Source organism: Silene latifolia, chromosome X (assembly GCF_048544455.1).
Source record: "Silene latifolia isolate original U9 population chromosome X, ASM4854445v1, whole genome shotgun sequence".
NCBI classification, from domain to species: domain Eukaryota; kingdom Viridiplantae; phylum Streptophyta; class Magnoliopsida; order Caryophyllales; family Caryophyllaceae; genus Silene; species Silene latifolia.
The window spans coordinates 319815064-319841226 of record NC_133537.1 but is presented as its reverse complement, the minus strand read 5'-3'; the positions used below and the strand labels follow the sequence as shown (position 1 = coordinate 319841226).

Sequence of the window (26163 nt, the reverse complement as noted above, 5' to 3'; positions counted from 1 at the left end):
TATGTATGATGTATACAAAATATGTCGCAAAGGTATATAAATTACGAGCAATAACTATATTAACTCAGTAAGTAGACTACTGGTTGTATAGTACAGAACCTGAGCTTTATAATGTGTTTACTTAAGCTTAGACTTATAAATTACAAGCTTTATTTGAAAGAATCTGAGCTCCATTATAGAAATACTAAACTTAAAAAATTATAATAAAACTCAAAAATAATATATATGAGCTCAATGTACAAATTGGACTAATTCCAGGCAAACTATACAAATTAGGTATACGGTTAAACTGGGACGGTTCCATATCAACAAAATTGTATATCGGGTATACGGTTTTGCTCACTATACAAATTGGACTAAGTCCAGGCAGACTTGGCCAAATTAACTCGACCCACACCCGAATCTAACCCGAAACCTAATTTGACCCGTCCCTATTCAACTCGACCCAAATTTTTATTATCGCAAACTAAATGTTATCTTGAATTAACTTGAAAACAACCCACTCAAAAATGAGCGAACCCGAATTTCTACAAAACCGAAACCAAATTAATCTGACCCAAAAGGCCAAAACCGAGGCAGTTGACCTGTTTACCGCATCTAATGATTTGAAGGAAAGCCGCGAGTTGAAACGGGTTTATCCAGTTGCCTGTTGGTGTTGTATGGTATCGTTAGCAAGGGAATTGGAATTGGTAATCTGTTCCCAATCTCAAAATTCAGTCCCGTAAAAATGTCAATTGCAAGTGTTATTGCTCAGATTCAATCCTTCCTTGTTTTCACTCTAATAATCACGGTACTCCTTCAATCCTTCCTACGTTCCGATCATTTATTTACGTTTCTTATTCTTTCTGATGAGTACTCTTTTCCAAGGTAAACAAATGATTGAGACGGAAAACTAGTCAATTAATGTAAGCTAATCATGAAAATTAGTGATGGGTATTTGTGTTATTGATAATTAGATAACAGGAAATGAGATTAAGAATGAAAGTAAGTACCCAATAGTGGTGAGCACATGGGCATTTGTAGATGCAGCAAAGGCAGCTTGGAGAGTTGCTGATGCTGGGTTTTCTGCTGTTGATGCTGTTGTTCAAGGTTGTTCTACTTGTGAACAACTCCAATGTGATGGCACTGGTGAATTTGATTCTTTATAACCATCTTAATTTTAAGTTATGATCACTAATCTTGAGTGTTGAAACCCATATTTATTCGTAGTTTTCGATATTTCAGCATTTAATTCTTGTCATCATTTTGAATTATGATTTATGTGCTTAGAATTCTTGACTTTAGTTCGAGTGTATAATTGGTTTCAAGTTCCTGACTTTTGGGTTATGGTGATTTATTTAAGAATATTAATTTGCTTGTATTATACTCCCCCATCCCATTTATATCGTCCTACTTTCTATTTTGGGTGGATTTAAGAAAAGCTAATAAAATGAGAAGGATTGAGTGATTTGTACCCCTGTAGTGTAAATAGTTACTAAATTTAGAAAGGGGACAACTATTTTGGGATACATTTTGGGGGAAAAGGGACAATAAAATTGGGATGGAGGGAGGATGTGCAGTTTGATTTTGTGTGTAAGAGCTTAAAGTACCTGACTTTGGGTTTATGGTGATTTTTGGGTATGAATATGAAGCTTTGGTGCATTCGGACTTTCATTTGAGAATGGAGTGGGTAGCATGGTTTAAAGTCACCTATGAAGTACATTTTGCCAGACATGATGCAATTTAGAAGTAGGCAGATTAAGTTTTGGATGAAGTTGGAAAAAGAAGGAAATTTGTGTTTCATATTTCGGATTTTCGTCCATAACTTACAACCGCGGTAAATATTGGGATATGATGCAAGTTAATTGTGGTTTGTTTCGGTACTTTGTTGGAATCTACCAGCTTGACTTGGGTAGTTATACCTCACATAGTTTGTCTTTAATTCGAGTTCTAATCCATCTCCATGTCTCTCCAAGCTGCATTTTTTGTTAATTGAATTTTCAAAGGCTTGCAATGCAGTAGGTAATAAGCTCAGGCTCATTCTGTGCAGAAACAGTTAATTTCTATAACAAATCACTATATTGACGATTTTGAGATTTAATCCTTCCGTCACTCCCCTACATTAGTGGTAATAAGTTGCTGATCTTTTGTACCGAAAACCACTAAGAATACTCTGAAATTATTTGCTCATATCAGTTCCATGTTCCACTAAATTGTTTTATTGATTTCATAAATTAAAATACTCCCTTATTCTCAGCCATTTGTTTAGCTTTGTTTAAACTTTCCCTCGCAAGAGAGGAAAGGTAAACAATTGTCTAGGATGGAGTAGTGCGGAGAATGGTTACGCCTTAAGATTGATTAAAAACTTAAGTCCAATGACCTGGTGCTCATAATATTTTTTGAACAGTGGGGCCGGGAGGTAGCCCGGATGAGAATGGAGAAACTACTCTGGATGCTCTTGTTATGAATGGGGTAATGCAGATAACCTTCCCGCCTTTTATCAATTCTCGGCTTGATATCTAAATAAGCACATGTTTCGTGTTTGTCTAAGATACTGCTTAGGCAACAATGGAGGTTGGGGCAGTTGCTGCTATGAGATATGTGAAAGATGGTATAAAAGCTGCAAGATTGGTTATGGATTATACCGAGCATACTCTGCTTGTTGGTGAGCAAGCATCAGTATTCGCCATTTCAATGGGCCTTCCTGGGCCTATGAACCTTAGTTCAGAGGACTCGCTGCAAAAATGGATTAAATGGAAAGAAAATAACTGCCAACCTAATTTCCGGAAGAACTTATTTCCTTCAAACAGTTGCGGTCCTTACCATCCCGAGGAGAACGGTTATTTTGACGAAACATCTTCGTCGTATCTAAATCTATTGGAGACTACTATTCCAAAATTATCTCAAATTAGTATCCATAACCATGATACAATTTCAATGGCTGTCATTGATAAGGTACGCTCTTCAGTTTTCACGATTAAATTATTTTGATTCCCTTAGTGGACAATGTGTGGTTTGACACAACGTGTCAATTTCGCTGATCATAAATAATTTGATTTGTGTTTTGCAATTTGCATAGATGGGACATGTTGCTGTTGGTACTTCTACTAATGGAGCAACATTCAAGATCCCTGGCAGGTAATCATCGTTACTATAAGTCAGCTTTCTACCTACCTTAGTCTGAACTTTATATGTTCTTATCATTAACTGTAGCTTTTCGAACTGACTGATGAAAAAGGAGTATAAGAGAATAAATGAAAAGGCATAAATGTGGCTGTCCATGCATTCCTGAATGCATGTGATCGTAAAATCTAGTTCTTAAGTCTCTTTTAGATTGCGTCACCTGTTTCCATTTTCTGAAATGTAAACCCTAGTTCTTTCCTTATCAATTTCGAACGAACTTCCTTTTTAGTGGTATGCACAACTCTTAGCCTTCTATTCTCATCACGGAACATAAAATGCTGGATAACGAAATGGCCTCACCCTTTTGGGTTTGGTAATCATGTTGTGCTTGTATTGTTAGTCAGTATCTTAACAATGTAAGATGCTTACTTCCTATTGCATATTATAGGGTTGGTGATGGTCCCATTGCTGGATCTTCTGCTTATGCCGATGATGAAGTGGGTGCGTGTGGTGCAACAGGAGACGGTGACATTATGATGCGCTTCCTCCCATGGTTAGTTTAATTTAATCATACCTTACTTCTTGTGATGTTTGATCTTTTGCAACGATAGAGTTTTGTTCATGATAGAGTGAATAGACGCGATAGCCAAAAAGGGATGACCATCTACAACTTCATGAAAAAGAAAGTGCAAAGGATTTTACAAGTTATTTTGATCTAGTACATTAATATCGAGCCAAAAGAATATCTGAAACAGATGGACACTGTCTATAACCTAAGCTTAGTGTGATGACAGTTAACAAAAGCATTTTTGAAGTGTCGATAAGGAAGTTATAATCTGAATTCAATTTCACACAAGGTTAGTATACCATCCATTGTTTGGTTCACAGTTATCAAGCAGTGGAGAGTATGAGGCAAGGAATGGAGCCTAAGCTTGCAGCTGAAGACGCAATATCCCGAATATCAAGAAAGTTTCCAAATTTTGTTGGAGCCATCTTTGCTGTGAACAAGGATGGGGTCCATGCAGGGGCGTGCCATGGGTGGACGTTTCAGTACTCAGTTAGACTTCCACACATGGACGATGTCAAGGTGTTCACTATCACGCCTCAAACTACAAGCTCTCGTGTGAAATGATCATTTTGTTGTTAATACTTGTATGAAACCCATCCTCGTCTGAGACATTATGTTTGAATATAATGGACTAATTCAAAATGACGGTTATAAACCTGTGCGCTTTTTTCATCTAAGAGTAGTGGATTCTTGAAGGGTCTTAATATTTGCGCTTATTTGATACTTCCTCTGTTCCATTGAGTTGTTTACGTTTCTGAACGAAGGTTTTTGAGGCGGGAGGGTACTATCATATTACTGATTCTGGTAGGTTTGCAACTACGTTGCCAGTTGATGACATACTGTTGCGAAAACGTGCTTGCACTATATTTGTCAATTTGCACCAATTTAAAAAAACTGTTTCTGTCAATTACATCTTTGATTTCGTTTTCATGAACTTTTGCTTCGTATTATTATACAAAAACTCTCACATCTTTATGACGTAAGGGAATATAACAGGGGAATATAACACTCACAAGGCTTTTTTTTTTTTTTTTTTTTTTTTTTTTTTTTTTTTTTTTTTTTTTTTTGCGCAAAAAGATAATACACAAGAAAGCTCCCCCCGAAAGATAATCTCACACTCACAAGGCTTCATCCTATCTGTTGTATAGTGTCCTCGTGCAAAAATTATTCAGTTACAAAGTACTGTAATTTATCAAGGGAAAAAAGAATTCAAACCGTCTCACATTTTCGACATGTAGTCTTCGCGTAATCGCATTTAACCTCTTGAGCCCCTTGTTACAAATTCTTACTTGTGACAGCCACAAACTATGACGGCATTTACATCCGATTTTAAAAATGTTAAAAAAGGAAAGGGATTGCGACTTATGAGGCGTCATAACCTTGTGACCGTCACGAGCAAGACTTGCCAACATACATAGGCCCTAGTCACCCGCACTAATTTGACTTTCATATTATCTTGTGTACCGGTGTTTCATACGGGTAATTATAGCATATGCTATGTTCAACATGTCTCCCTTAAGACGAGCTTTTTTCGTCTGAAAATTAAAACGGAGAAAATGTGACTTATTGACGATAAAAGGTGATCATTTTTTGATAAAAAGTTAGCTATAACTTTAACGGTAACATTTTGTCATTAAATGATAATTTTTTATTACAAAATAAAGATATTTTTTCCGTCTTAATTTCAGACGGAAAAGACCCGTCTGAAATGAGAATTTGCCTATGTTTGTAATACTTGGGCCTTAGGGCATTATTGGTACTCCAAACTCCAAAGGCCATATCATTAGTTATTTCATCATGAAAGCATCATGATTCATGCAAGTGGAAATGAGGATAGAATGGTAGATGTTTGGTGTGTATAGCCGTTTTAACGTCGATGCAAAAACGTCAATAAAACGCGGTTTTTGGCATATGAATGAGTCTAATGCCAAACAAATTAAAATGTATCCTTCCGTCCCGGTCATTTGTTGTCCTTTGGTTTTGGCAGAAAGACCAAGAAAAGAAGATGACAAGTCGAACAAATTGGGTGTGAATGATCAAATTGTTCATCAAGTTTTTATTCTTAAAATAGAAAGAACAACAATTGACTGAGACACCCGATGTAAAAAATGACAACAAATGACCGGAACAGAGGGAGTAGCGGCTTAAATCACAATCCGTTTCTTGAGATGCCTGTGAAGTCCATTTCCACAAGAGGGAAACTTAGACCACGTCACATAAATTTAGAATAAACAAATACAACGTGCATGCCTTTACAAATTAAGTGTTCATTTCAATTTCTGAATCTAGTGTAAATACTTGTGATGATGATACTTCTTTTTCGAGACAATGTTATGATCTTACCAGGGTATGAGTCTCGACTCTCGACACCACCTTTTCATATACCCTTTTGTTAGTCAGTGTTGTAACTGGTGTGATGTCTATTAATGAATATTTCTACCACTTTCAAAAACCTTAGTGAAAAATACTTAACTAGTTTTACTATAAACTTAAAATTTTCGGATTTAACAATGTACCGCTATCATTTGTCTAACAAACGTAAATGACGATGCAAATGTCAGCTAAGGTATATATGATTAAGTCGTAAGGGTGATACTTATGACCTGGGTTTAGGGATGGCAATGGGTGGGATATGGATGGGGTGGAGCCATATCCATATCCATATCCATTTAATTTAAGGTCATCCATATCCCACCCTCATCCATTTAATATTTTTTCATCCATCCATATCCATATCCACCGGGTGAAGCGGATGGAGCGGGTATCCGTTGGATATTTTCACGACTTATAAAATTTAAAGATAATATATCGTAAAAAAAAAACTGTGGCGATAAAATTAAAAGGCATACATAATTCAAGTAACAATATGTGTTAGCAAACAGCAACCCAATATATATCCAACAACAAAGTGTCTTTGCAAAATAAGTGACCATACAAATACGCCACGCCAACTACAAAAAAACCACCAACGCATTATATTATTGATTAAACTAACAAATGTAAGTTACTTTGATTAGTGAAAATAACAATATCCACATAAACACAAGTAATATAATTTTGAAGGAAAATCGTTAGGGTCGTGCTTTTTCACATACGAATTTTACTTTTTTACATACGCTTTTTACAATTTTACCCTTGTCATTTTTTCATCACCATCCCTCAATTTATTTTATTCAACATTTCCCTTCACCACCGACGGTTGTCCCTCAGGCGGTCAACCTCCCCTCTGATCGACCACCACATCCCCGCTACGACTATAAATGGTCTGTGAATATGGACTTATTAAATGGCCCTAAAATATTGGTTTTGTCCGTGAATGATTATGAGATAGTTTCTATTGTCGGCCATGTTTGTACACTGCCTAAAGCATGGTGTGTTTCATGTTGAATTTATTTGTTTTAATCAACATTTAGGGTTTGCACGAAGCTTTGATAATGTACGAAGATTTGTTGGTGTACATTGATGCACTAGAAGCAGAGTACATGCCAGATTGCCCATCCACCAACCATAACTATAAACCCTAATTTCATTCTATAATAACAAATAATCATTGATAAATTTAAATAAAACTCAACAAAAGATACTAACAATTGATAAACAACTTAATTATTTCACTAATTGGAGATTTATTATCCATTGTTTAAGTTTTGAAGCAATTGGATTAAATTTTAGGGAGAAAAAGGTTGACATAAGATAATTTTCTTAGGTTTAGGTAAAAGGGTACAACATGGAAAATTAATGAAAAAATGTATGTGAAAAAATAAAATCCGTATGTGAAAAAGTAATTCCGAATCGTTAATGACCTAAATAATATTAACTTAATAAAAAATTAATTATAAATATTAATTTTGGATATCCACAGGGTGGTTAAGCGGGTGAGAGACGATAATCCATATCCCGCCCTAAATTCACCCATATCCATATCCTACCCTAAATTCGAAAAAAATTCGTCATCCATATCCCACCCATTTAATTTCGGGTGGATGGATATTCACAGGGTAAGGGTAAGGGTGGGACTGCCATCCCTACCTGGGTTGGAGCTCCCTTTACACCACAAAAAACAAATGAACAAATTTTTTTCTCATAATTTTTTTCTCAACATCCATAGAGTCGAATGTGTCGACTCCGACTACTCGACAGCTTGTTACTAGGCTTATTAGTTTTGCTTGGTAATTATTTTCAGTACGTGGCCTTGTACATTTAATTAGATTGGAGAAGAAGAAATAGAATTATAAGAGTAACTAGCTAGGTCCAAAGATTAAGTCCAAGATACTTAGTGCTAATCCATTATGGTTGTTTTTCTGTTCAACATAATACACTTATTTTAATGTTTTTTAAGTATATTCCTACCTAAATTATAAATAATACAAGTAAAATTTATGATCAAATTAGTCAAACGACCTTTGTGTAATGCTTTAGCATCAATCAACCAATAGTATCAAATTCATGTAAATTAGAACGACGTGCATAAGTTTTTCAACTTCTCAAAATACATGAGAAATACTGAGTTGTTTACATTTTTGTGTTCTTCTACTGAATCTTAAGGCTTCAATCCTTAAGAGTAACTTTTCTCATTGGTGTGCGGCCATTTTCATCTTGGGTTATTCGAAAACAGCCTCTTTGTGTTCTAACATAGGGGTAAGGCTGCGTACATCTGCTGGAGTCATTGGTCGTTCGGCCATTTTGAGGTAATGCTGTTGTTGTTTGTTTTTAATGTCATAATGTGTGTTGCAATTGAGTTATAAACGAGGTTTGAGGATTATTGTGACCGTATTCTTGCGCTGTATCGACAAGTTTATTCTTTTGTATTGCAGGTCAAGAATTTTTTTTCCTGTAGGGGAATTTTGTAAGGAAATATGATAGAGAAAGAACATAAAGATGTAGCAGAGAATGGAAAAGGACCTCATGTCATTGCAATAGCATTGAGTGGAGGATCCAAGAGCAGGCATATCGTAAAATGGGCTATCGATAAATTTGGTGCTGAAGGTCCTGTTACTTTCAGGTTGATACATGTCTTCCATAAGATTACTGGGGTTCCTACACCAAGTAAGTCTTAACTTCTTGTCTCCTCCCATTTTTCGGATTCTCTGTTAATAATATATGATAATGATTGTAAATTGTTGTAGTAATGACGAGGTTTAATGTAGTGCTGTTTTACTGGTTGTATGACTGTATCAGTTGACATGATTTTGTATTGATTGCAGTGGGGAATTTGATCCCTCTTCCACAAGTGCGATTTGATATAGCCGCTGCTTACAAGAGGGAGATCGAGTGGCAAAAGAATGAGATGATTCTTCCGTACCAGCAAATGTTCAACTTTAAAAAGGTTAGAATAAAACCCGGTTAAGCATGCCCGAATAATGGCAGACATAGTCACTAATTTCAGTAATTTGGTGTTTTATGCAGGTATCAGTTGAAGTTGTGTTGCTTGAGTCGGATGAAATTTGGACTGCTATATCAAAGGAGATATCTAAAGAAGGAATAAAGGATCTTGTCATAGGGGCTTCCTCCCACAGTATGTTTGCGAGGTACGCCAAGAGTCGGAGGCGAGTATCTATTGATGTGTCAGGCACAACTACAATAACAACAGCATCCGGTTCCTCCGCCTATGGAGAAATAAAGGGTCGGATGTACGTAACTTTATACCTGTGTTGAAAATACAAAGAGTCTGTTTCTGATGACCTAGGATGAAAATTGCGTCGTAACTGTTGTTAATTCAAAATTAAAAACCCAGTCAGTTTAGTGAGCCAACAACATCATTACCTGAGTGATTGTACACAACATTATCGCTGCATTAATGCACAACGTTTAGTCTCGAGTTTTGTCTTTTAACAGTTAGAAGATTGCTGCAACTTTATCATTGACTGAAATATGGCATTATGCAGAAAAATCAAAGGACAATCACTGTCATCAATGATCTCGGAAACTGCACCAGGTTGCTGCACAGTCTATGTTGTTTCCAAGGGAAAGTTAGAGGCCTTACGTCCATCAGAAGGCGAGACACATAGGAGTTCTATTGAATATGATAGTAGTGCAGTCGACTCTACCAACAGTTCATCAAGATACACAACAAGCACTTTAGGTAATGTACATAAATAGTTTCACTTTTAGATTATAGGTAAATGAAACATTATATCAGTTCTGAGATGCTACATATCGACATACTGTCTTCAGGAATTATATATCTGAAACAAATATCTTTATAATTACAACCCTAAGTGACCCGACTTATAACCACTGGATCTGAATGATCCAAACCAAAACGACCTGCAACCCAAAATGATTTGCTGTGAGCTTTTTGGTGTATCTGATTTCTCTTTCAAGTTCACGGCCTTCACGCATTAGAATTGCTGTCTTTCAACGTATATAAAAATATCTAACCTTTAGCGATTTTGACAGACCCTGGTTCAAATTCATCAGAGTATTCTTTTGCGTCTTCTCATGTGACAACAACGAGCTTTGATTCAGGTTCCACTGTGAATTATGGCTCCAATCATAGACGCAACAATACACCAGAAAGCACTAGTTTTGAACCAGATTATGGAAAAGATATAGATGATTCTTTGAGCCAAGGGCTCAGGTCTGCTGTTAGTCTGCAGAGCATTAGTGAAAATACCGATTCCTGGTTTATCGATCAAGTACCCTCAGTTATAGATGAACCCTCATCCTCACGTTCTCATTCAGTGTCGTCTGTTGAAGAGCAGGTCAGTTTTTCATAGATAAATGTATATAAATTATTGCATTAGACAAAAATAATACTCCATAGCCAAATTATTTTCTGAACTTTATACCGAGTCATCACATTCAATGTGATGATCTCATGCTGTACAAACTGGAACATGAAGTTTGAGTCACGTCATCTTGGCTTTTGTTGCTTGCTCTGACATTAGTGCCTGCTCATATTTTACAGAAGAGTATCAATTCGGAGCTAGAGAAGCTGAAAATAGAGCTTCGCCATATCCGTGGGATGTACTCAATAGCGCAAAATGAAACACAGGATGCTACTAGGAAGGCAAGTTCTTCAAAAAATTAGGGTGTTAACATAATTTATTCAGTTTACGTCCCATTAACCTGTTAACCCACTAGCAGATTTCTGTCAAGAATTGTGCTCATAAAATGTGTTATGTATGGGCAGCTAAGTGACCTGAACAGGCTACGCCACGAGGAAGCAGTGAAGCTCAAGCAGATCAAAGAAAAGGAAGAGATGACCAAAGAAATAGCTAGACTAGAAAAGGAGAGATTTGAAGCTGCAAAGAGAGAAGCAGTATACGCGCGGGAATGTGCTCAAAGAGAGGCATTTCAAAGGAGGGAAGCTGAAATTAAAGGTGCGCGAGATGCAAAAGAGAAAGAGAAGCTCAAAACTGTACTTGCAGGTCCTATGAATCAATACCAGACATTTTCATGGGAAGAGATAGTTTCTGCCACTGGATCATTCAATCAAAAGCTTAAGATTGGAGAAGGATCTTACGGAAGTGTGTATAAGTGCAAGTTGCATCATACTCCTGTCGCCATTAAAGTTCTTCATTCCAAAGAGGGAGCTAAAAGCAAACAATTCCTTCAAGAGGTACCCTTTAACACCTGCTCTCTCTACTTATTTTTGCTCATTTTCAGAATATTTTACCTTTTTCGAAGAAAATGTTCAAAAACTTTTTGTACGAAAGTTAACTAAAAATCACCTGATGTTAGGATAAGCCTAGAAAGTCTAAAAAAAATTGTGGGTCGTTGAGTTCATCTGTAATTGGTTGTGGTTTTAGCTGTTTTTGTTTCTTTGTTCTCTTTTTGTACTAACTCGTCTCCTCACTTCGTGTTTGCTGTACCATGATCTTTCCGACCTTAATAGAATTGTCAAAAAAAGAAAAAAAAAGTTCCACAAAAGCTCTTTGTGACTCATGATTCTTTGATTTCAGTTGGAGATCTTAAGTAAAATCCGACATCCACACCTGCTGCTCCTTCTTGGTGCATGTCCAGAACAAGGTTGCCTGGTCTACGAATACATGGAAAATGGCAGCTTAGAAGACCGTTTACTACGAAGAAACGATACCCCTCCAATACCATGGTATGATAGATTTAGAATAATATGGGAGGTAGCCTCAGCCCTGGCTTTCCTACACAATAACAAGCCAAATTCAATCATTCATCGCGATTTGAAACCCGCCAATATTTTGCTTGATCAGAACTTCGTAAGCAAAATTGGTGACACAGGTCTTTGTACAATGCTCAATTTGGAGCCGTCGGCCATGTCTGTAATGACCTTATGCACGGATTCTACCCCAGTTGGTACTCTATGCTACATTGATCCTGAGTATCAAAGGACGGGAAAAATCTCAGTCAAGGCCGATGTTTATGCTCTAGGGATTGTTATTCTGCAGTTGTTGACAGCAAAACCAGCAGTGGGTATAACCAATGTTGTTGAGGATGCTATGAAAGAACGACGTTTGATGCAAATATTAGATAAGGATGGCGGGAAATGGCCGTTTAGAGAGTCTGCTGAATTAGCTCTGTTGGGAGCGCAATGCGCTGAGCTGAGGCGTAAAGATAGGCCTGATCTGCAAACTAAGGTTCTTCCTATTCTGGAACGGATTAAAGATGTTGCTGAAAAGAGTAGAGATGCTGCTGATGGTATTCTTGTTGCACCTCCTAGCCACTTCATCTGCCCTATACTTGTGGTATGCGCGCTCTTCTCAATGTTTCCTTCTCGGCTTCTTAGTATCTAAAGTTAGGTATACAACTAATGTAAATGTTTGTGACAGGATGTGATGGAGGATCCGTGTGTAGCGTCAGACGGGTACACATATGATAGAAAAGCAATCGAGCTGTGGATAAAAGATAACGATACATCTCCTACGACAAATTTCCCACTTTCAAACAAACACCTTATACCGAACTACTCTCTTCTTTATGCCATCACAGAATGGAAGTCTAAGAGAAAGTTTCGAACTCAGAAATCGACTAACCATTGAATTTTTTTTTGTTGTGATAAGATTTTGTAGATGCTCTGGCATAATGTAAGTGCAACATTGACACTCATATGCAGGGTTTTCTGTTGTAATGGGAATCAAACAAGTGATCCATGATTGTATAGTTATAGGGTTGGATATATATATACTGAGTAATGAAAAATTAAACTTGCATTGCGGAATTTTCATACTTGGAAGTTAAAAAGAGAAAAAATGGGGTGAGAGAGGCTCGAACTCTCGACCTCAGGATCACTCAATAAAGCTATGAGACCTACGCGCTAGCCAACTGCGCCACCACCCCATCGTTGTTGAAAACACTCCACGGTTTTGTATAAAATGACATTTAAATATATGCAATTGGTCTCCCTTGTGACGGGTTACCATTTGTGACGGATATTTTGTGAGATAAAATGGTAACAAAATGGGTTAGTGGAGAAAGGGGACCACATGAATAGTGTTGCAGAGAGAGAAAAAGTGGTTACATTGTGAGGTAAAATGGTATCCGTCTTCAGCTTGTGACGGATATGTCATGTCTTCAATGAGAATTTGTGAAATATATGCCATACACATTTAAAACAACTCAAATCAACGAAAAAAAATCATTAACCAAACCATGACAATTGGCAAAGTATTAACAACATATGCCACACACATTTAAAATAACTGATTAAAGACACTGTCATTTTTTGTAGCCAGTTTGAACACGTCTCTTTTTTTTTGTTCGTAGAAACTTTAATAGAGTCACTCATGAACTTGCTCATAGATCATGGCCATGGTTGATTGATAAACATAGGTGATGTGTGTCATTGATGTTGAACATTGTATGCTTATCGGACACAAATTAGTTGACAACTTGATATAAGTCATCAACCTGAATTTAAAACAAAAAAAAAGCATCAAAAAAATCTAACTTCCACCATGTTTAAGAGTCATAATCATACTAATTACCAAAACTGACTTTTTGGACATTATGACCCAAAAAAAAACTTGGAACCTAGAGAAGTAGAGAGGTTAACTGAACGTAATACTGAAGTAATGCGCAGTTGCTCCTGTATTTTATTCCCGCCACTTCTGGAATACATAGTTGAATGCGTTTTTTAGGGAATTGCTCAATTGAAGTTTTGGGGGTTTAGGGTTTAGTGATTTAATTTCTTACTTCATACAAAGCTTTAATTTTTTCAATTCACTCTAATAATTAACATCATCTCACACAATACAAAAAATGCCCTCTAACGATGGCGTTGAATTCAAGCCCTCTTCAATCAAAACCCCTCTTTCTTCTCCATCTTCAATTTCAATCAAAAACCCTAATTTTTCCTTCTTTAACCCTCCATTTGCATGTCAATCCCCAAATATTTCGTCAGAAAAACCCAATTTCTCAATTACTCATTTCCTAAATTCCCTTAAATTACCTCAAAATGTAATAAAGTTTCCATTTTTCTCAAAAACACAGCTTCCTGGTTCATCCGAGTTATCAGTGAGTCAACCCAGCGAGTCAAGGGTAATTCAGTTGAAGGAGGAAGTGAGCCGGGTTTCGAGTGAGGGTGATGAGAGGGTGTTGATTAAGGAAGTGTTGGTGAGGGGTAAAGATGGAACTGAGCTTGAAAAGAAGGAGCTTGAATTGGAGGTTTTGATGGCATTGAAGGCTTCGCAACCGAATTCGGTTTTGAGTGTTAAGGATGTTCAGGAGGATGTTCATAGGGTTATTGATAGTGGGTCTTTTACTTCTTGTAGGCCTGTTGTTGTGGATTCCAAGGATGGTACCAAGTTGGTTTTTGAGGTAGTGTGTTTTACTTTGCTAATTTTAATTGCAAGTCTTTCTTGTAAGGTCTCACAATCCCCTTTGGTTTTCAACATTATTTAAATCGGGTGTGACTAGTCACAAATACAATTTGTGAATTTTAATAATTTGCTTAATTAGTAAGTTTAATTCTTGGTGTGTAATTTGAAATGCATGTTAAAATGATAAATGATTGTGTTTATATATCATAGTAGTTCTTAAGATATGATCATTGTATTTACTATGTTTTGCGAGCGAACCATCTCAGCCAGAAGACTAAGCTGATGATTGAGGCTCGATCAATGGTTTTGTACTTAATTTATTTAAGTTCATGCTATAATTTCCATGGTTTTACATTGTTAAGAGACCATAGTAGGGATGTGGGGCAAATACTAGAATGTATCGGGCAGATTAGTAATTAGGGTGATAATGTTGGATATTGGATAGAAATCCAGGTTTCAAGGATGAATTCAGTCTGGTTTACTTGACCATAAAGGTCTTATAAGTCGGCCCTCTCCCGTCCTGTGGCCTTCATCCTCTGGAAACATTGTTGTGCTTAACTTTTGACGTATATATTGGTTGTTATGATGGCATTTTGGCTCAAATTTTCTTCGAGTGCCCTAGACTATATCTTATGGTGGAGCAATAGGTACAATGAATTGAGCATCACGTCGTCCTGGGCTAACTTGTAGGTTTCTACTTTATGATTTGTGGCACAAGGTAGAACCAAACCAGGAACTTCGAGGATTGGTGTGTGAAGGAGCTAATGTTCTGCCGTCCAAGTTTATAAAAGACTCATTCCAAGATGGATATGGTAAGCTGATATAAAATGGGTATTCTATATGAGTGAAACTGAAGTATACTCTCCACTGAATCAGTTTGTGGTTGATTTGTGCAGGAAAAGTGGTTAATGTTAAGCGTTTAGGCGGAGTGATTGATTCTATCAATGGCTGGTACATGGAGCGGGGACTGTTCGGCATGGTAATATCTGAATCTTACCTCTTTTGTTTCTATGTATTCTGATTTATCATGACCTTGAATGGACTACCTGATATCCTCGGTAACTTTTTTAGTTGTTGTAGTCGTTTGTTAACATTCAAATATTTCTTTCACCTATGTGATAAGTTTTTACTCATTTAGGTTTCAGGTGTTGAAATCCTTTCAGATGGTGTATTAAAGTTGGAAGTTTCTGAAGCAGAGGTCAATGACATCTCTATTCGTTTCCTTGATAAAGATATGTACGGTTCAACTTTCTCAGCTCTTTAGTTAGGCAATACAAATCATAAGAATTAAAAACGGGGTGAAGTGAGTGTAAATTTTTCTCCTAGAAGAACAAAACTATAGTAGAAAGTACTAGAAACAAATGACAGTCGGCTGTCACTCGTTAATCTATGCAATTCCAGCATCACTCTGATTAAGTTGTATTTACGTTTGTCTTCAGGCATGAGAAACCTGTTGGGAAGACAAAGCCTGAGACAATTCTTCGGGAGCTTTCTACTAAAAAAGGACAGGTAAGTTTCAGCTCATTCCTTGTGAAAGTTGCCAATGTGTTACTCCCACTCTGATGTTCAGAGTTTATAGTTGATCGCCCTTATGCTGAAAATGAAAACTAAAACTATAGCAGTAGCGCTTTGAGGCTTCATTATGGTAATGCATTTCTTTCCCTTCTGTATGATGCCAAAATAGCATTCTACTGGCTATCAGTCTTCTGGTGTTCTTGAAAACTGGACTGTCATCTTAAATCGTTATTTGGTAGTTGGGTTCAATCACCAGCTAGCAACCATAAATTGGTCACAATTGAGGATGCTATTCTTTCAGATCCAATTTGGGTTACAATTGAGGATGCTATAATTTCAGATCCAGTTTGATGTGAATATATTTGAACGAGTTTCATCCTTTTGTTTTTGCCTGGAACAAGCAAAATCAAAACTAGATGAAACAGGTTAAATTATTACTAGAAGCCGGATTTGATGTGAAGTATTTCCACTCACTCCAAAAATCTATTCTTATACTTCTATTGGTAAATTAGATCCCTGTCATCGTTCGAACCTTAGGAGTGTTAGTTGTAAGCCTAACTACTGAACATAGCTCATTTAGCATTTGGTGTTGTGAACTGTTTATTACCAATCCAATGACACTGACATGAAGTTCCGATTGAGTAGCCACTGGATGGTGGTGCTTGAGAAACATTATTACCCAGATATTTGGAAATTATAGAAGTTATAGTTTCTTCGTAATGTTTGAAGGCCCTTATCATTTTATGTCTTACCTTGTTGATGGTTATTGCAAAATCTCAACATTTTTGTCGGGATTCTCTCTGAATCTGTTTTTACTAGCATATGATGTCCAATTGTTTGACCAGCCTGTCAGCCGATTGTGATAAAATCAAACTTCATTGCGTCTTTGACAGATTTACAGTATTAACCAAGGAAAAAGAGATGTGGAGACTGTTCTAGCCATGGGAATTATGGATGATATTGGCATTATTCCTCAGCCTTCTGGAGGTAAAATACTAATTCTAATATTCGATTAACAAAATCTGGCCGCACAAGGTTTGAATTAGATTTTAGATTCGATGGAATCATCATTCTGCCTTGGGTAGGTAGTACGAGACTTGGAGCTGAAACTGTGCCGCATCGTTTTCATCTAAGTTGTGAGGTTATGGATTGAAACGAAAAATAATAGGGCATCCGGCGTCCTATCCTATTAAAGATGTTTAGATTTCATTTGGTTGCAGTAACATGCTCACTCATTATACTTTGGTTGTGGATTATGATGGAATATAGCAAAAAGGCTCACTAAACTAGTTGCTCTTCTTTTTCCCGTGGAGTGGCAGTCATTCAATGCAGGTCTTGACACAATTTTCATTTTGGGTCATTCGGAAACAGCTTCTTGTGTTGCCAACACAAGGGTAAGGCTGCGTACATCCGACCTCCCTACCCCGAAATTTGCGGGAGCCATTAAGGCACTGGATAATGTTGTTGCTGTATCTAATTTATATATTTTGCTTCAAACGATTTAGACACAGGAAAGGTTGATTTGGTGATGAATGTGGTTGAGCGCGTGAGTGGCGGGTTTTCAGCTGGGGGAGGACTTTCAAGTGGGTAAGGAATTCTACCTTAATTCCATTGTGCCATTTTGAGCCTAATTTATTGCCATTTACTGTTTCTCATGTTTCAGCTTACTCTAACGCGGCTTGTTTCTGTGTAGGATAACAAATGGCTTATTATCTGGTTTTATTGGAAGGTATGTTCTTTTGAGTTCTTTTTTTTTTTTTTCCTTTCCGCCTCCCCCCCCCCCCGATGTTGGATTATAGCGACTTAACCTCCCATGAGTTTAATTCCACAATTTAAGCTCAAATATGTTTAAAAAAGAGAATGGAAGTATACAAATTATAAAAAAAGAATTTTAAAGATATTTTTGTTCCTTGGATGCTAACTTATGGTAAAAAAAATAAAACTTGGGATTATTTAATATAAATGCTCCAAACTATAGGTGTTCTTCTCATAATACTCCAGACTACATTTTAACTCAGAATAAATCCGACTTTAACTAGCCTTTTCTCAAAATAGACTAGGATGACCTACTACCGGATAAATAGGCCATAGCCATTTAAAATCTTATTTCTATTAATAATAATAACATTATGATAAATTGATAATAAAACTCATTAATACCACCAACATATATTAACCCAACCCCACTGAAAACGGAGCCCCCCACCCTCCGCCTCATTTTCCGACCATCGACAGCTAGCCCTAACCGGTGACCCTGTGTACATCTGGCGGTGAGCACCACAACTCTAAACCTCATCCTCGCACGAACACCGTCTACCACCGCCATACCCAACGAGCTTCACAAGACGACAACTGCACTTACTTAATTTAACACATTAACACATTCTACAATGGTGCAAAACTAAGTTACTGCAAATATTACTCAGATTACATTTCTGGGTGCATATTTGAACATGTGAGAGGGTAATTTGGAAACACACAAGCCAGAAAATGATGGCAATGTTGGTGTCAAGTGAGTTCCATCTCTTAATTTGGGGTGCAAATTAAGAGGTTATGTTTCTGGGTTCATAAATTAGCTACCCATTATGGCTTCTCTGATTTCAATTTTAGGTCGTAAATAACTTTGGGCATTGTTGGAATGTTGATAACAACAATTTCACTCCTACTCCTATTAATGTTTATGCTGTGATGCTCAGACTCTTCACCTGACCCTGAGGATCCGGTGGACAGGATCCGGACACGGATCCGGACATGGATCCTTGCCGGATTCTTCTATGAGAAATCGGTGTGAGAGTGTTTTGTTTTTAACCTCTATTTTGTACAGCAGCCTTATATCAAGAGTGATCTTGACATGAATTTAATGCTCTAATAAAGTCTTCAGTCATGTTAAACATGAAAAAACTACTTTTCCTTTCTTTTCTTTGACTTTTTTAACTAATAATCAATTTATTTTCAAAAAAATAAAACATTATCCGAGTCCAAATTCAAATTAGGATCCTCGTATCCGAGTCCTTGTTTTTGAGATTTCAAGGATCGGACCCTCGGATCCGTGTCCGTGTCGGATCCTCGTATCCGAGTCCGAGCATCACAGTGTTTATGTATGGAGCTTGTCCTTCACCTGCTGCTAGTCATAAATTAGCTACCCGTTATGTCATTTATAGTGTTTATGTTGTCGGGGCTGAGCAAGAGGTAGCGGTGGTGACGGTGAACTGAGGGAATGTTTCGGTTGCGATGGTTGCAAGATGTCCAGAGTTGTTGGTATGGTCTGGGTCGAAGGTTGCTGGTGGTGGCCCTGAAATTAGATGGTGGAGGTGACGGGTTGACAGTGGTGAGAAGGACGGGCTGCCATTTGAGATAGTCAGGTAGATGGTGGGTGGGAATTATATTGGAGGGAGGTGATGAATGTAATTAGATTATTAATATGGGGTTTGGTTATATTATCATTATAATTTTTTTTTTTATAAAAGCTTTTTACGTCAGTTTTGACCTGAGATATCAAGTCACAAAATACCTAAGTCTATTATGAGAAGAGAGTATCAATAGTAGAGTTTATTTTGAGATTAAATGTAGTTTGGAGTAATTTAAGAAGATCACTAATAGTTTGGAGTATTTATATTAAATAACCCTAAAACCTGTTTACATAAAATTATATGCTGATGTCTTTTTAAACGCAGATGATGTATGCTTTTAAGGTGGTTGTGTTGCAACATGATTTGGAAGTTTTATGGTAGAAAGCTTATTATTTTTGTTTTGCCACGTCCTATTGCATATTATCAATTATCATAACTGTAACACTTTGTTGAATCTTGTTGTAGTTTATCATACTGTCACAAGAATCTTTTTGGCAAGAATCAAAAAGTAAATGTCTCTTTGGAGAGGGGCCAAATAGACTCTATCTTTCGGATTGCTTATCAGGTTCCATGGATTGATGGAGACAATAAGCGTACACGTAGTTCGATTATGGTGCAGGTGATGAAACATAGTTTTGCACTGTGGCTTTTACTTTTTCTCAGAAAATAGATCATCTTTTCTATCTTTCCATTCAACAGTTATAAAGTCCGCAAGTTTTTTTTTTCTGCAGAATTCAAGGAATCCTGGTACATTGGTCCATGGTGATCAACCTGACGGTAATAGCTTGACTATTGACCGCGTCACCGCTGGTGTTGAAGTTAGCCGCCCTCTGAGACCAAAATGGAATGGAACTGCTGGACTTACATTTCAGGTCTCTGGACGGTGTTTATGCTTAATTTTGTCATCCCTGGGATAAGTTAGAAAACTTGTAGTTTTTGTTTTCCATTTTGTTTTTATTTTCCGGGTGGGGGTTGGGGTTTAGTTGATGAAATAACTGCATAATTGCTGCCGTTTATATCAACTTATTCTCATAGAATAAAATTGCAGCATGCTGGTGCTCGTGATCATAGAGGAAATCCCTTGAGTAAAGATTGTTATGGCAGCCCTCTTTCTGCTAGGTATACGTAAACACCAACTTTTGAGTCTTGAGATATTTAATTTCTGTGTGGTATAATATGAGGATCTGTTTAATAAAGGATTTATTTTTCCTCAGCGGCAACTTCCATGATAATATGTTGCTTTCCAAATGTGAGTTGAGTTACACTGGTGAATCAGGTTCCTCCATGGTTAGTTCTGCCTTTTCATTTTCTTAAGCATTACTTCAGTGGTTTATTATGGAGTACTTGCTAACGAAGTTTGAACGTGCAGTTTGTCTTCAGCATGGAACAAGGCCTCCCTATCTTGCCAGAGTGGTTGCGTTTCAATCGGATAAATTCCCGTTCGCAAAAAAGAGTAAAAGTTGGGCTTGCTAATATACTTTTGAGGTTCGTAGTGATGTTGGGTTCTCTCTTCTTCATTTAAACCTTAGCTCCTTGGATTTTATTATACACTTGTTTTTTCTTTTCAGTTTGTCAGGTGGCCATGTTGTGGGTAGTTTCTCTCCCCATGAAGCATTTGCCATAGGCGGAACAGATAGTGTGCGAGGATATGAAGAAGGTGCTGTTGGTTCAGGGCGCTCCTATGTTGTTGGCTGTGGAGAAATTTCTTTCCCTTTGGTACTCGTCAGCTTTTCACATTTTCAGCATTATTTTTAAAAGCGTCACCTTCATTTTCCTTATTGTCTCTCTTTTCATTATTTTTTTAAATGAATAATAGCATCGAAAGTTCTATCTTCTCAAAATAACTATGTTTATTGCAGTTTGGTCCAGTAGATGGGGCTCTCTTTGCTGATTATGGATCTGATCTTAGATCAGGACCCTCTGTTCTTGGTATGTGTCCAAACATTGCACAAGTCTTCAAAATTTCTTCTTTGAAACCTTTATATGCGTACAACCAATTCATTAACTCATTATAAAGTTGGGTTTATAACACGAAATTTGGTCTGCTGTATGCATTCAAATATTCAACGGTCTTATATGCGTTTTTGTCATGCTTTCTGTAGAAAGTCGCTTGAATAGTAATATAATCTGAGTGGCTCTATGCTATGTTACTCTAACTCAACTGAGTGTCGAGCACGACTATATGAAAAACTTACATGTTTTCACTCTCAAAGAAGTCTCATGTTTACACTTGACAAACTCAAAACTACTAAATGCAAGAGGCTCATTTGAGTATCGTTTCTTTTATATTTCTCTTTTGAAGGTGATCCTGCTGGTGCTCGACTGAAGCCGGGGAGCGGATATGGGTATGGTTGTGGTATCCGTTTTGATTCGCCTTTAGGCCCTTTAAGGCTGGAATATGCACTCAATGATAAACAAGGAGGTAGGTTTCATTTTGGCGTTGGATATCGGAACTAGCTAATAATTCATCTTTTTGTGGTGAGGTTTTTTCCAACTGTAGAGTGTAGAAGTTTACAACATTAATAATAAGCAGTTCTTTTATGAGAAATAGACAATGATTTGCTCCTAATTGAACCTCGGTATCATATCCTATCTTCATAGAATCGTATCGATATGAAAATATCTACAACTAACTATAAAGAGATCAATATGCTATAGGAAGAAAATTAGACACCTATAGAACAGAACTAAATTCGAATTAAATATAATTATCTACATAAAAGGTCCTAAATCTATTAATATATACTTAAACTCTAATTAATAATCGAAAATGTTGTTAATAAATGTTAAATCACTCGAATTCAAATAATCAAGGGAAAGTAAACCCTGATCCACCTGTTGTAGCTGAAGGTTGTATAGGATTGATAGCAATATAAAGCAAAGAGATGGCGATAGCAATTAGACCAGACCAAACAAACACAATTGTAGGAGTCTTCCTTCTTCCCATTAACCCTTGCGCGAACGGGTACAAATGAGCCAACACCCAGAAACCGAAGAAGGCTCCTCCAAGGAACTTGCTCCATGTCGGGACCGTGCTGTACACTGTCCTAGCAAAAGCATAACATACTGCTAATCTGCTATGATGTTCACCATGACGATCACGATTGATGGAAGCATCAGGGAAGTCCATTTTACTAGGTATAGCTCCGCGAAGACATCATCCTCGTCTTCTGAGGATGATTTTGAAGTCAATGTGAACGAGATCTCGATACCTACACCAACATATTAATGTCATCAAGTATAATATGTTCATGCGCAGAATGGGCCTTGGAGGAAGGGTATCTTCACGTTAGACTGGTTACGGATTGTCTTGTCTTGGTTATGCAGGTGGCCGGAGCGGATAAGCCTATTGCGTCTATTACTTGGATTATCCAGGATATTAAGTCTATTGCGTCTCGTTTTCATTGTTGCTCTTTTAGCTTCTGTCCTAGGGGAGTGAATATGATAGCTCATAATCTTGCTCGGGAAGCTCTGTTGTAAGCTATGCTATTTGTTGCTGTCAAAAAAAAAAGTATAATATGTTAAGATTCCGAGTTACCAAACGCCTTATGGTGATATAGCAGCCTGATTATCAGTGGATGGGAAACATTGAATGTTCACGGTTTTAGGTTGGTTTCACGGTAAGATGGCCTAACATGAAACTTACTGAAAGAATACCTGCAATAACTTTGAGGAGGCCTTGAACCACAGCAGCGTGGTGGGAGCTTGTACCAGAAGTGAGCCAGAACTGTTCATTTCTCCACCATTCCTCTAACTCGATTCCCGACCATTTGACCTCCAAGATGGCCAAGAGTATCAAGCAAATTGTCATGACTAGAAGATACACCAAGAAAGTGATGCTAAGTGTTTGAACAATGAACTGGCGAAAGAACACATACAATGCTGGGAGAAAACAGTACATGATGAGGAAAATCGAGGTGAAAGGATAAATGCCAACATTTATGTAGGCCAAACCGTTGGAGGAGCTTAAGGCGGCTTGAGGCTAGGGGTTATTCCGAGAGAAGATCTCGACCGACCCTGTGGCCCACCGAAGCACTTGGTGGAGTCTGTCTGTCAAGTTGATTGGAGCTGATCCCTGAAAGGCGTCTCGCTTTGTGACGCAGTAAACCGACCGCCAGCCTCTGTTGTGCATTCTGTATCCAGTCACCACATCTTCTGTAACTGTGCCATATATCCATCCTACTCTGTCTCCCGTTCCGTCTTGTCCTCATACCTGATCATAATAGTGGTGCTTATAAGAGATCATTACGGCTAAAATGAAAAAAGTATACATTTATACATCAGTGAAATTCGAAGCAACAAATTTTTGCTGCAATTTTACTTGTGAATGCATAAAACATTCATGCACAAAGCGTAACAAGAATGGTTGTTGCGAGTGGCGGGTCTCAGAAATAGAGGGGTTTACCACCAAGAGATAACTACGACAACTTCAGCAACAATGGTGGAATCGAGGGGCTCACGAGGAACCCTTAGAATGTCGGGAGGGCGTCCATATTTAACAGTAGCATGATCATCCAATGGACGTCCCCGATACTCAGCTATTGGTATTGACTCTTGACACGCTATTGGTATTGACTCTTGACACTGCCAACAATGTTGAGTTTCCAAATCTTTTGTTACAGGACTCATCCCATTGCATGGTATGGGACATGAGTCCCGCATCGATCAAATGGGTGGTTGATGTGGGATTTATATAGGACAAGGGCTCTACCACCCTTTGAGCTAGCTTTTGGGGTGGGTTCTCCGAGTGGGTGGCCTGGAAAAGTCAGCCGTGATCCAACGTAGCCGTGACCCAATGAGGACGTTGGTCCTAAAGAAGGGACGAATGTTACAGGACTGATCCCATTCCATGGTATGGGACATGAGTCCCACATCGATCAAATGGGGGTTGATGTGGGATTTATATAGGGCAAGAGCTTTACCACCCTTTGAGCTAGCTTATATCAATTAACCACCTCCTCTTGTCACTGCTAACACTATCTTTTCAATCTTGGTCGTTGATTACCCAGTTGAAAAGCCCTCCTCACGTGTTAAAGGTTCAAAATTTTTAGTTAAAATTTTCGAATTTTTTCAAGGTCCCCTTATAATATTACCCTGCCCCCACTGACTTAAAATCCTGGCTCCATCACTGACTGCGTATAACATCGTGACATGTGGCAACTGTGCAAATTGAGATAGAATCATTTTCACCTTTTATTTTGTACATTTTGAGAGTGAATTCAAATTTGAAATTTAAACTTTCAAAATTTATTATAAGATTTTTCAACAAATTTGGTAAATATTACTCCCTCCTATTCTCTATTTTTTTTCCTTTGTTTGTGGGCACGAGTATTAAGGCGAGAAAATAAAATAAGAGTAAAAGAGTTGGGTGGGGTTTGATGATAGAAGAGAGTTATGAATAATTAGGAGTTAAATAAGGAATTGTGTGGCAAAACATTAAGGAAAGTAATAAAATATGGGTAAAAGAGTTGAGTGGGGTTTGGTGATAGAAGAGAGGGGTGAATAAAATAAGAGTAACAGTTTCCAAAATAAGAAAAGGGAAGAAAATGTGAATAATACGTTTAAAGAAATAGGAAAGAAAATAGTGAATAAGAGAGAGTATTATTTTATTTTCTTATTATTTCCTTCCTTTTTTTTCATTATCACATATTCTCATGTTCATTAACACTGCATATAACAAAATTTATACTTCGCAATATGCATAAACTTCCTCAATCCTCCACCTCGCCGTCAAACACCTACCGACAACGGTGACTTCTCACGCCGGTGAACCATCTGGCCATCCCGTCGCCCTCTAGTCAGCCGCCAAGAACCCTGCCAAATCGGCGGTTTTGCCACCACGAAATAGCCTCCAAAAACCCGACCCCTAATTAAAATCTAAAGAAATTGAAATAAGCATTAATCTGATCGATAATCAGATTAAATATGAAGGAATTGAAATAAAACATTGAGTTTAAGAAATCGAACAATTTAACTGACTTGAGAAAGTTGTGTGTTTGGTTATTGAGGAATTAGGTTTACAAATTTACGCGACTGATTACGGTTACGGTAGAGAACCTTGACTGAACGGCGAGTCCCGTTAACTCATGAACGGAGATTAGCAGGGGTTGACTCTTAATTGAATTGGGTATTGACAGCCATGGGAGGGGTTGGTTGACTTTCATGTTTTTTCTTGTTCGTGAGATGTGTGGAGACTCCATCATAGGTTAAGGGTTTTAATGGAAAAAAATTGGCTATAATGTAATGTAATCGGTAAACTTCGTTCTGCGAAAAAAAAAAAACTACAATTATTAATTTTACGTTATTATTTAAAAATTGACGTTATTAATCAAATGCTAAAAATATAATGTTATTGATGAAAAATTTAGAATATTAATCTAATGAACAAATATCTGTGCTCCAAATCATATCATACAAATCTCCGTGCTCCAAGTTATACGTTATTAATCGAATCTTACAAGTCTTGCGTTATTATTACTAAAAAGTTGACATTAGTAGAGAAAAAATAATGTTAGTAATCGAAATGTACAACGAGGGGTGTTAATGAGACGAGTAGACGAGACAGTTCGCGAGCAACTCGAAATCGGCTAGGTCAAATTTGGTAAAAGCTTGGCTCGTGCGAGCTCGACTCGGGCTCGGGATCGGCTCGAAGCATGGTCAAAGCTTGAGCACAAGCCGAGCAAAGCCAAGCTCGAGCTCGGCTCGGGTCGTTAACACTCCTATAACACCCCTATGTACAACTATTACATTATTAATTAAAAATTGACGTTAGCAAAACATTGACATTGTTGATCGATTTATATGGGCATTCGTCTCCAAATCGAATCATACAAATCATTGTACTCCAATACAAGTCTTACGTTATTATGAGTAAAAATTGGCGTCAATA

At 37.5% G+C, this 26163-nt stretch overlaps 3 protein-coding genes, 1 non-coding gene and 1 pseudogene across 9 annotated transcripts; 3 read left to right on the top strand and 2 right to left on the bottom strand.

Moving 5' to 3' along the window:
* The first annotated feature begins 615 nt into the window (after positions 1–615).
* Positions 616–4342, top strand: LOC141617893 (putative isoaspartyl peptidase/L-asparaginase 3). Of its 4 annotated transcripts, none has more exons than XM_074435028.1 (7): positions 616–790; positions 957–1128; positions 2387–2451; positions 2542–2934; positions 3059–3117; positions 3551–3655; positions 3991–4342. In XM_074435028.1, exons 1-7 carry the CDS (start codon positions 728–730, stop codon positions 4232–4234), a joined length of 1101 nt encoding a protein of 366 aa, XP_074291129.1. In that variant the 5' UTR covers positions 616–727; the 3' UTR covers positions 4235–4342. The 4 variants fall into 4 exon arrangements, with proteins under 4 accessions (XP_074291129.1, XP_074291127.1, XP_074291126.1 ...); XM_074435026.1 differs by having other exon boundaries at positions 622–790; positions 3965–4145; XM_074435025.1 differs by having other exon boundaries at positions 634–790; positions 957–1089.
* A 4150-nt stretch (positions 4343–8492) lies between these two features.
* On the top strand, positions 8493–12803 carry LOC141622009 (U-box domain-containing protein 35-like). The gene is made up of 9 exons (XM_074438096.1): positions 8493–8716; positions 8875–8996; positions 9077–9198; positions 9556–9752; positions 10070–10374; positions 10581–10682; positions 10806–11234; positions 11578–12336; positions 12421–12803. Exons 1-9 carry the CDS (start codon positions 8527–8529, stop codon positions 12628–12630), a joined length of 2436 nt encoding a protein of 811 aa, XP_074294197.1. The 5' UTR covers positions 8493–8526; the 3' UTR covers positions 12631–12803.
* A 38-nt stretch (positions 12804–12841) lies between these two features.
* Positions 12842–12928, bottom strand: TRNAM-CAU (transfer RNA methionine (anticodon CAU)). Its single transcript is given in 2 exon segments — positions 12842–12877; positions 12891–12928. It is a non-coding gene; the product is annotated as a tRNA-Met (tRNA).
* A 648-nt stretch (positions 12929–13576) lies between these two features.
* On the top strand, positions 13577–21843 carry LOC141617890 (outer envelope protein 80, chloroplastic-like). 3 transcript variants are annotated; one of them, XM_074435024.1, is made up of 16 exons: positions 13577–14412; positions 15132–15221; positions 15306–15388; positions 15548–15645; positions 15849–15918; positions 16818–16911; positions 17430–17511; positions 17618–17653; positions 19740–19893; positions 20006–20146; positions 20323–20393; positions 20489–20561; positions 20644–20759; positions 20843–20990; positions 21134–21203; positions 21577–21843. In XM_074435024.1, the coding sequence occupies exons 3-16, from the start codon at positions 15365–15367 to the stop codon at positions 21729–21731; spliced, it is 1332 nt and encodes a 443-aa protein (XP_074291125.1). In that variant the 5' UTR covers positions 13577–14412; positions 15132–15221; positions 15306–15364; the 3' UTR covers positions 21732–21843. The 3 variants fall into 3 exon arrangements, with proteins under 3 accessions (XP_074291125.1, XP_074291124.1, XP_074291123.1); XM_074435023.1 differs by having other exon boundaries at positions 13714–14407; positions 15100–15221; XM_074435022.1 differs by having other exon boundaries at positions 13742–14407; positions 15128–15221.
* A 962-nt stretch (positions 21844–22805) lies between these two features.
* Positions 22806–23936, bottom strand: LOC141620653 (cellulose synthase-like protein D4; annotated as a pseudogene).
* Positions 23937–26163: the final 2227 nt, after the last annotated feature.

Coding starts and splice junctions, on each gene's coding strand:
- LOC141617893 (XM_074435028.1), top strand. CDS start 728: ATGTCAATTGCAAGTGTTATTGCTCAGATTCAATCCTTCCTTGTTTTC. Junction 2,452..2,541: donor ATGCTCTTGTTATGAATGGG/GTAATGCAGATA, acceptor GATACTGCTTAG/GCAACAATGGAGGTTGGGGC. Junction 3,118..3,550: donor ACATTCAAGATCCCTGGCAG/GTAATCATCGTT, acceptor TGCATATTATAG/GGTTGGTGATGGTCCCATTG.
- LOC141622009 (XM_074438096.1), top strand. CDS start 8,527: ATGATAGAGAAAGAACATAAAGATGTAGCAGAGAATGGAAAAGGACCT. Junction 8,997..9,076: donor AAATGTTCAACTTTAAAAAG/GTTAGAATAAAA, acceptor TGTTTTATGCAG/GTATCAGTTGAAGTTGTGTT. Junction 10,375..10,580: donor TGTCGTCTGTTGAAGAGCAG/GTCAGTTTTTCA, acceptor CATATTTTACAG/AAGAGTATCAATTCGGAGCT.
- LOC141617890 (XM_074435022.1), top strand. CDS start 13,850: ATGCCCTCTAACGATGGCGTTGAATTCAAGCCCTCTTCAATCAAAACC. Junction 15,389..15,547: donor AGCGGGGACTGTTCGGCATG/GTAATATCTGAA, acceptor TTACTCATTTAG/GTTTCAGGTGTTGAAATCCT. Junction 17,512..17,617: donor GGGGGAGGACTTTCAAGTGG/GTAAGGAATTCT, acceptor GTTTCTGTGTAG/GATAACAAATGGCTTATTAT.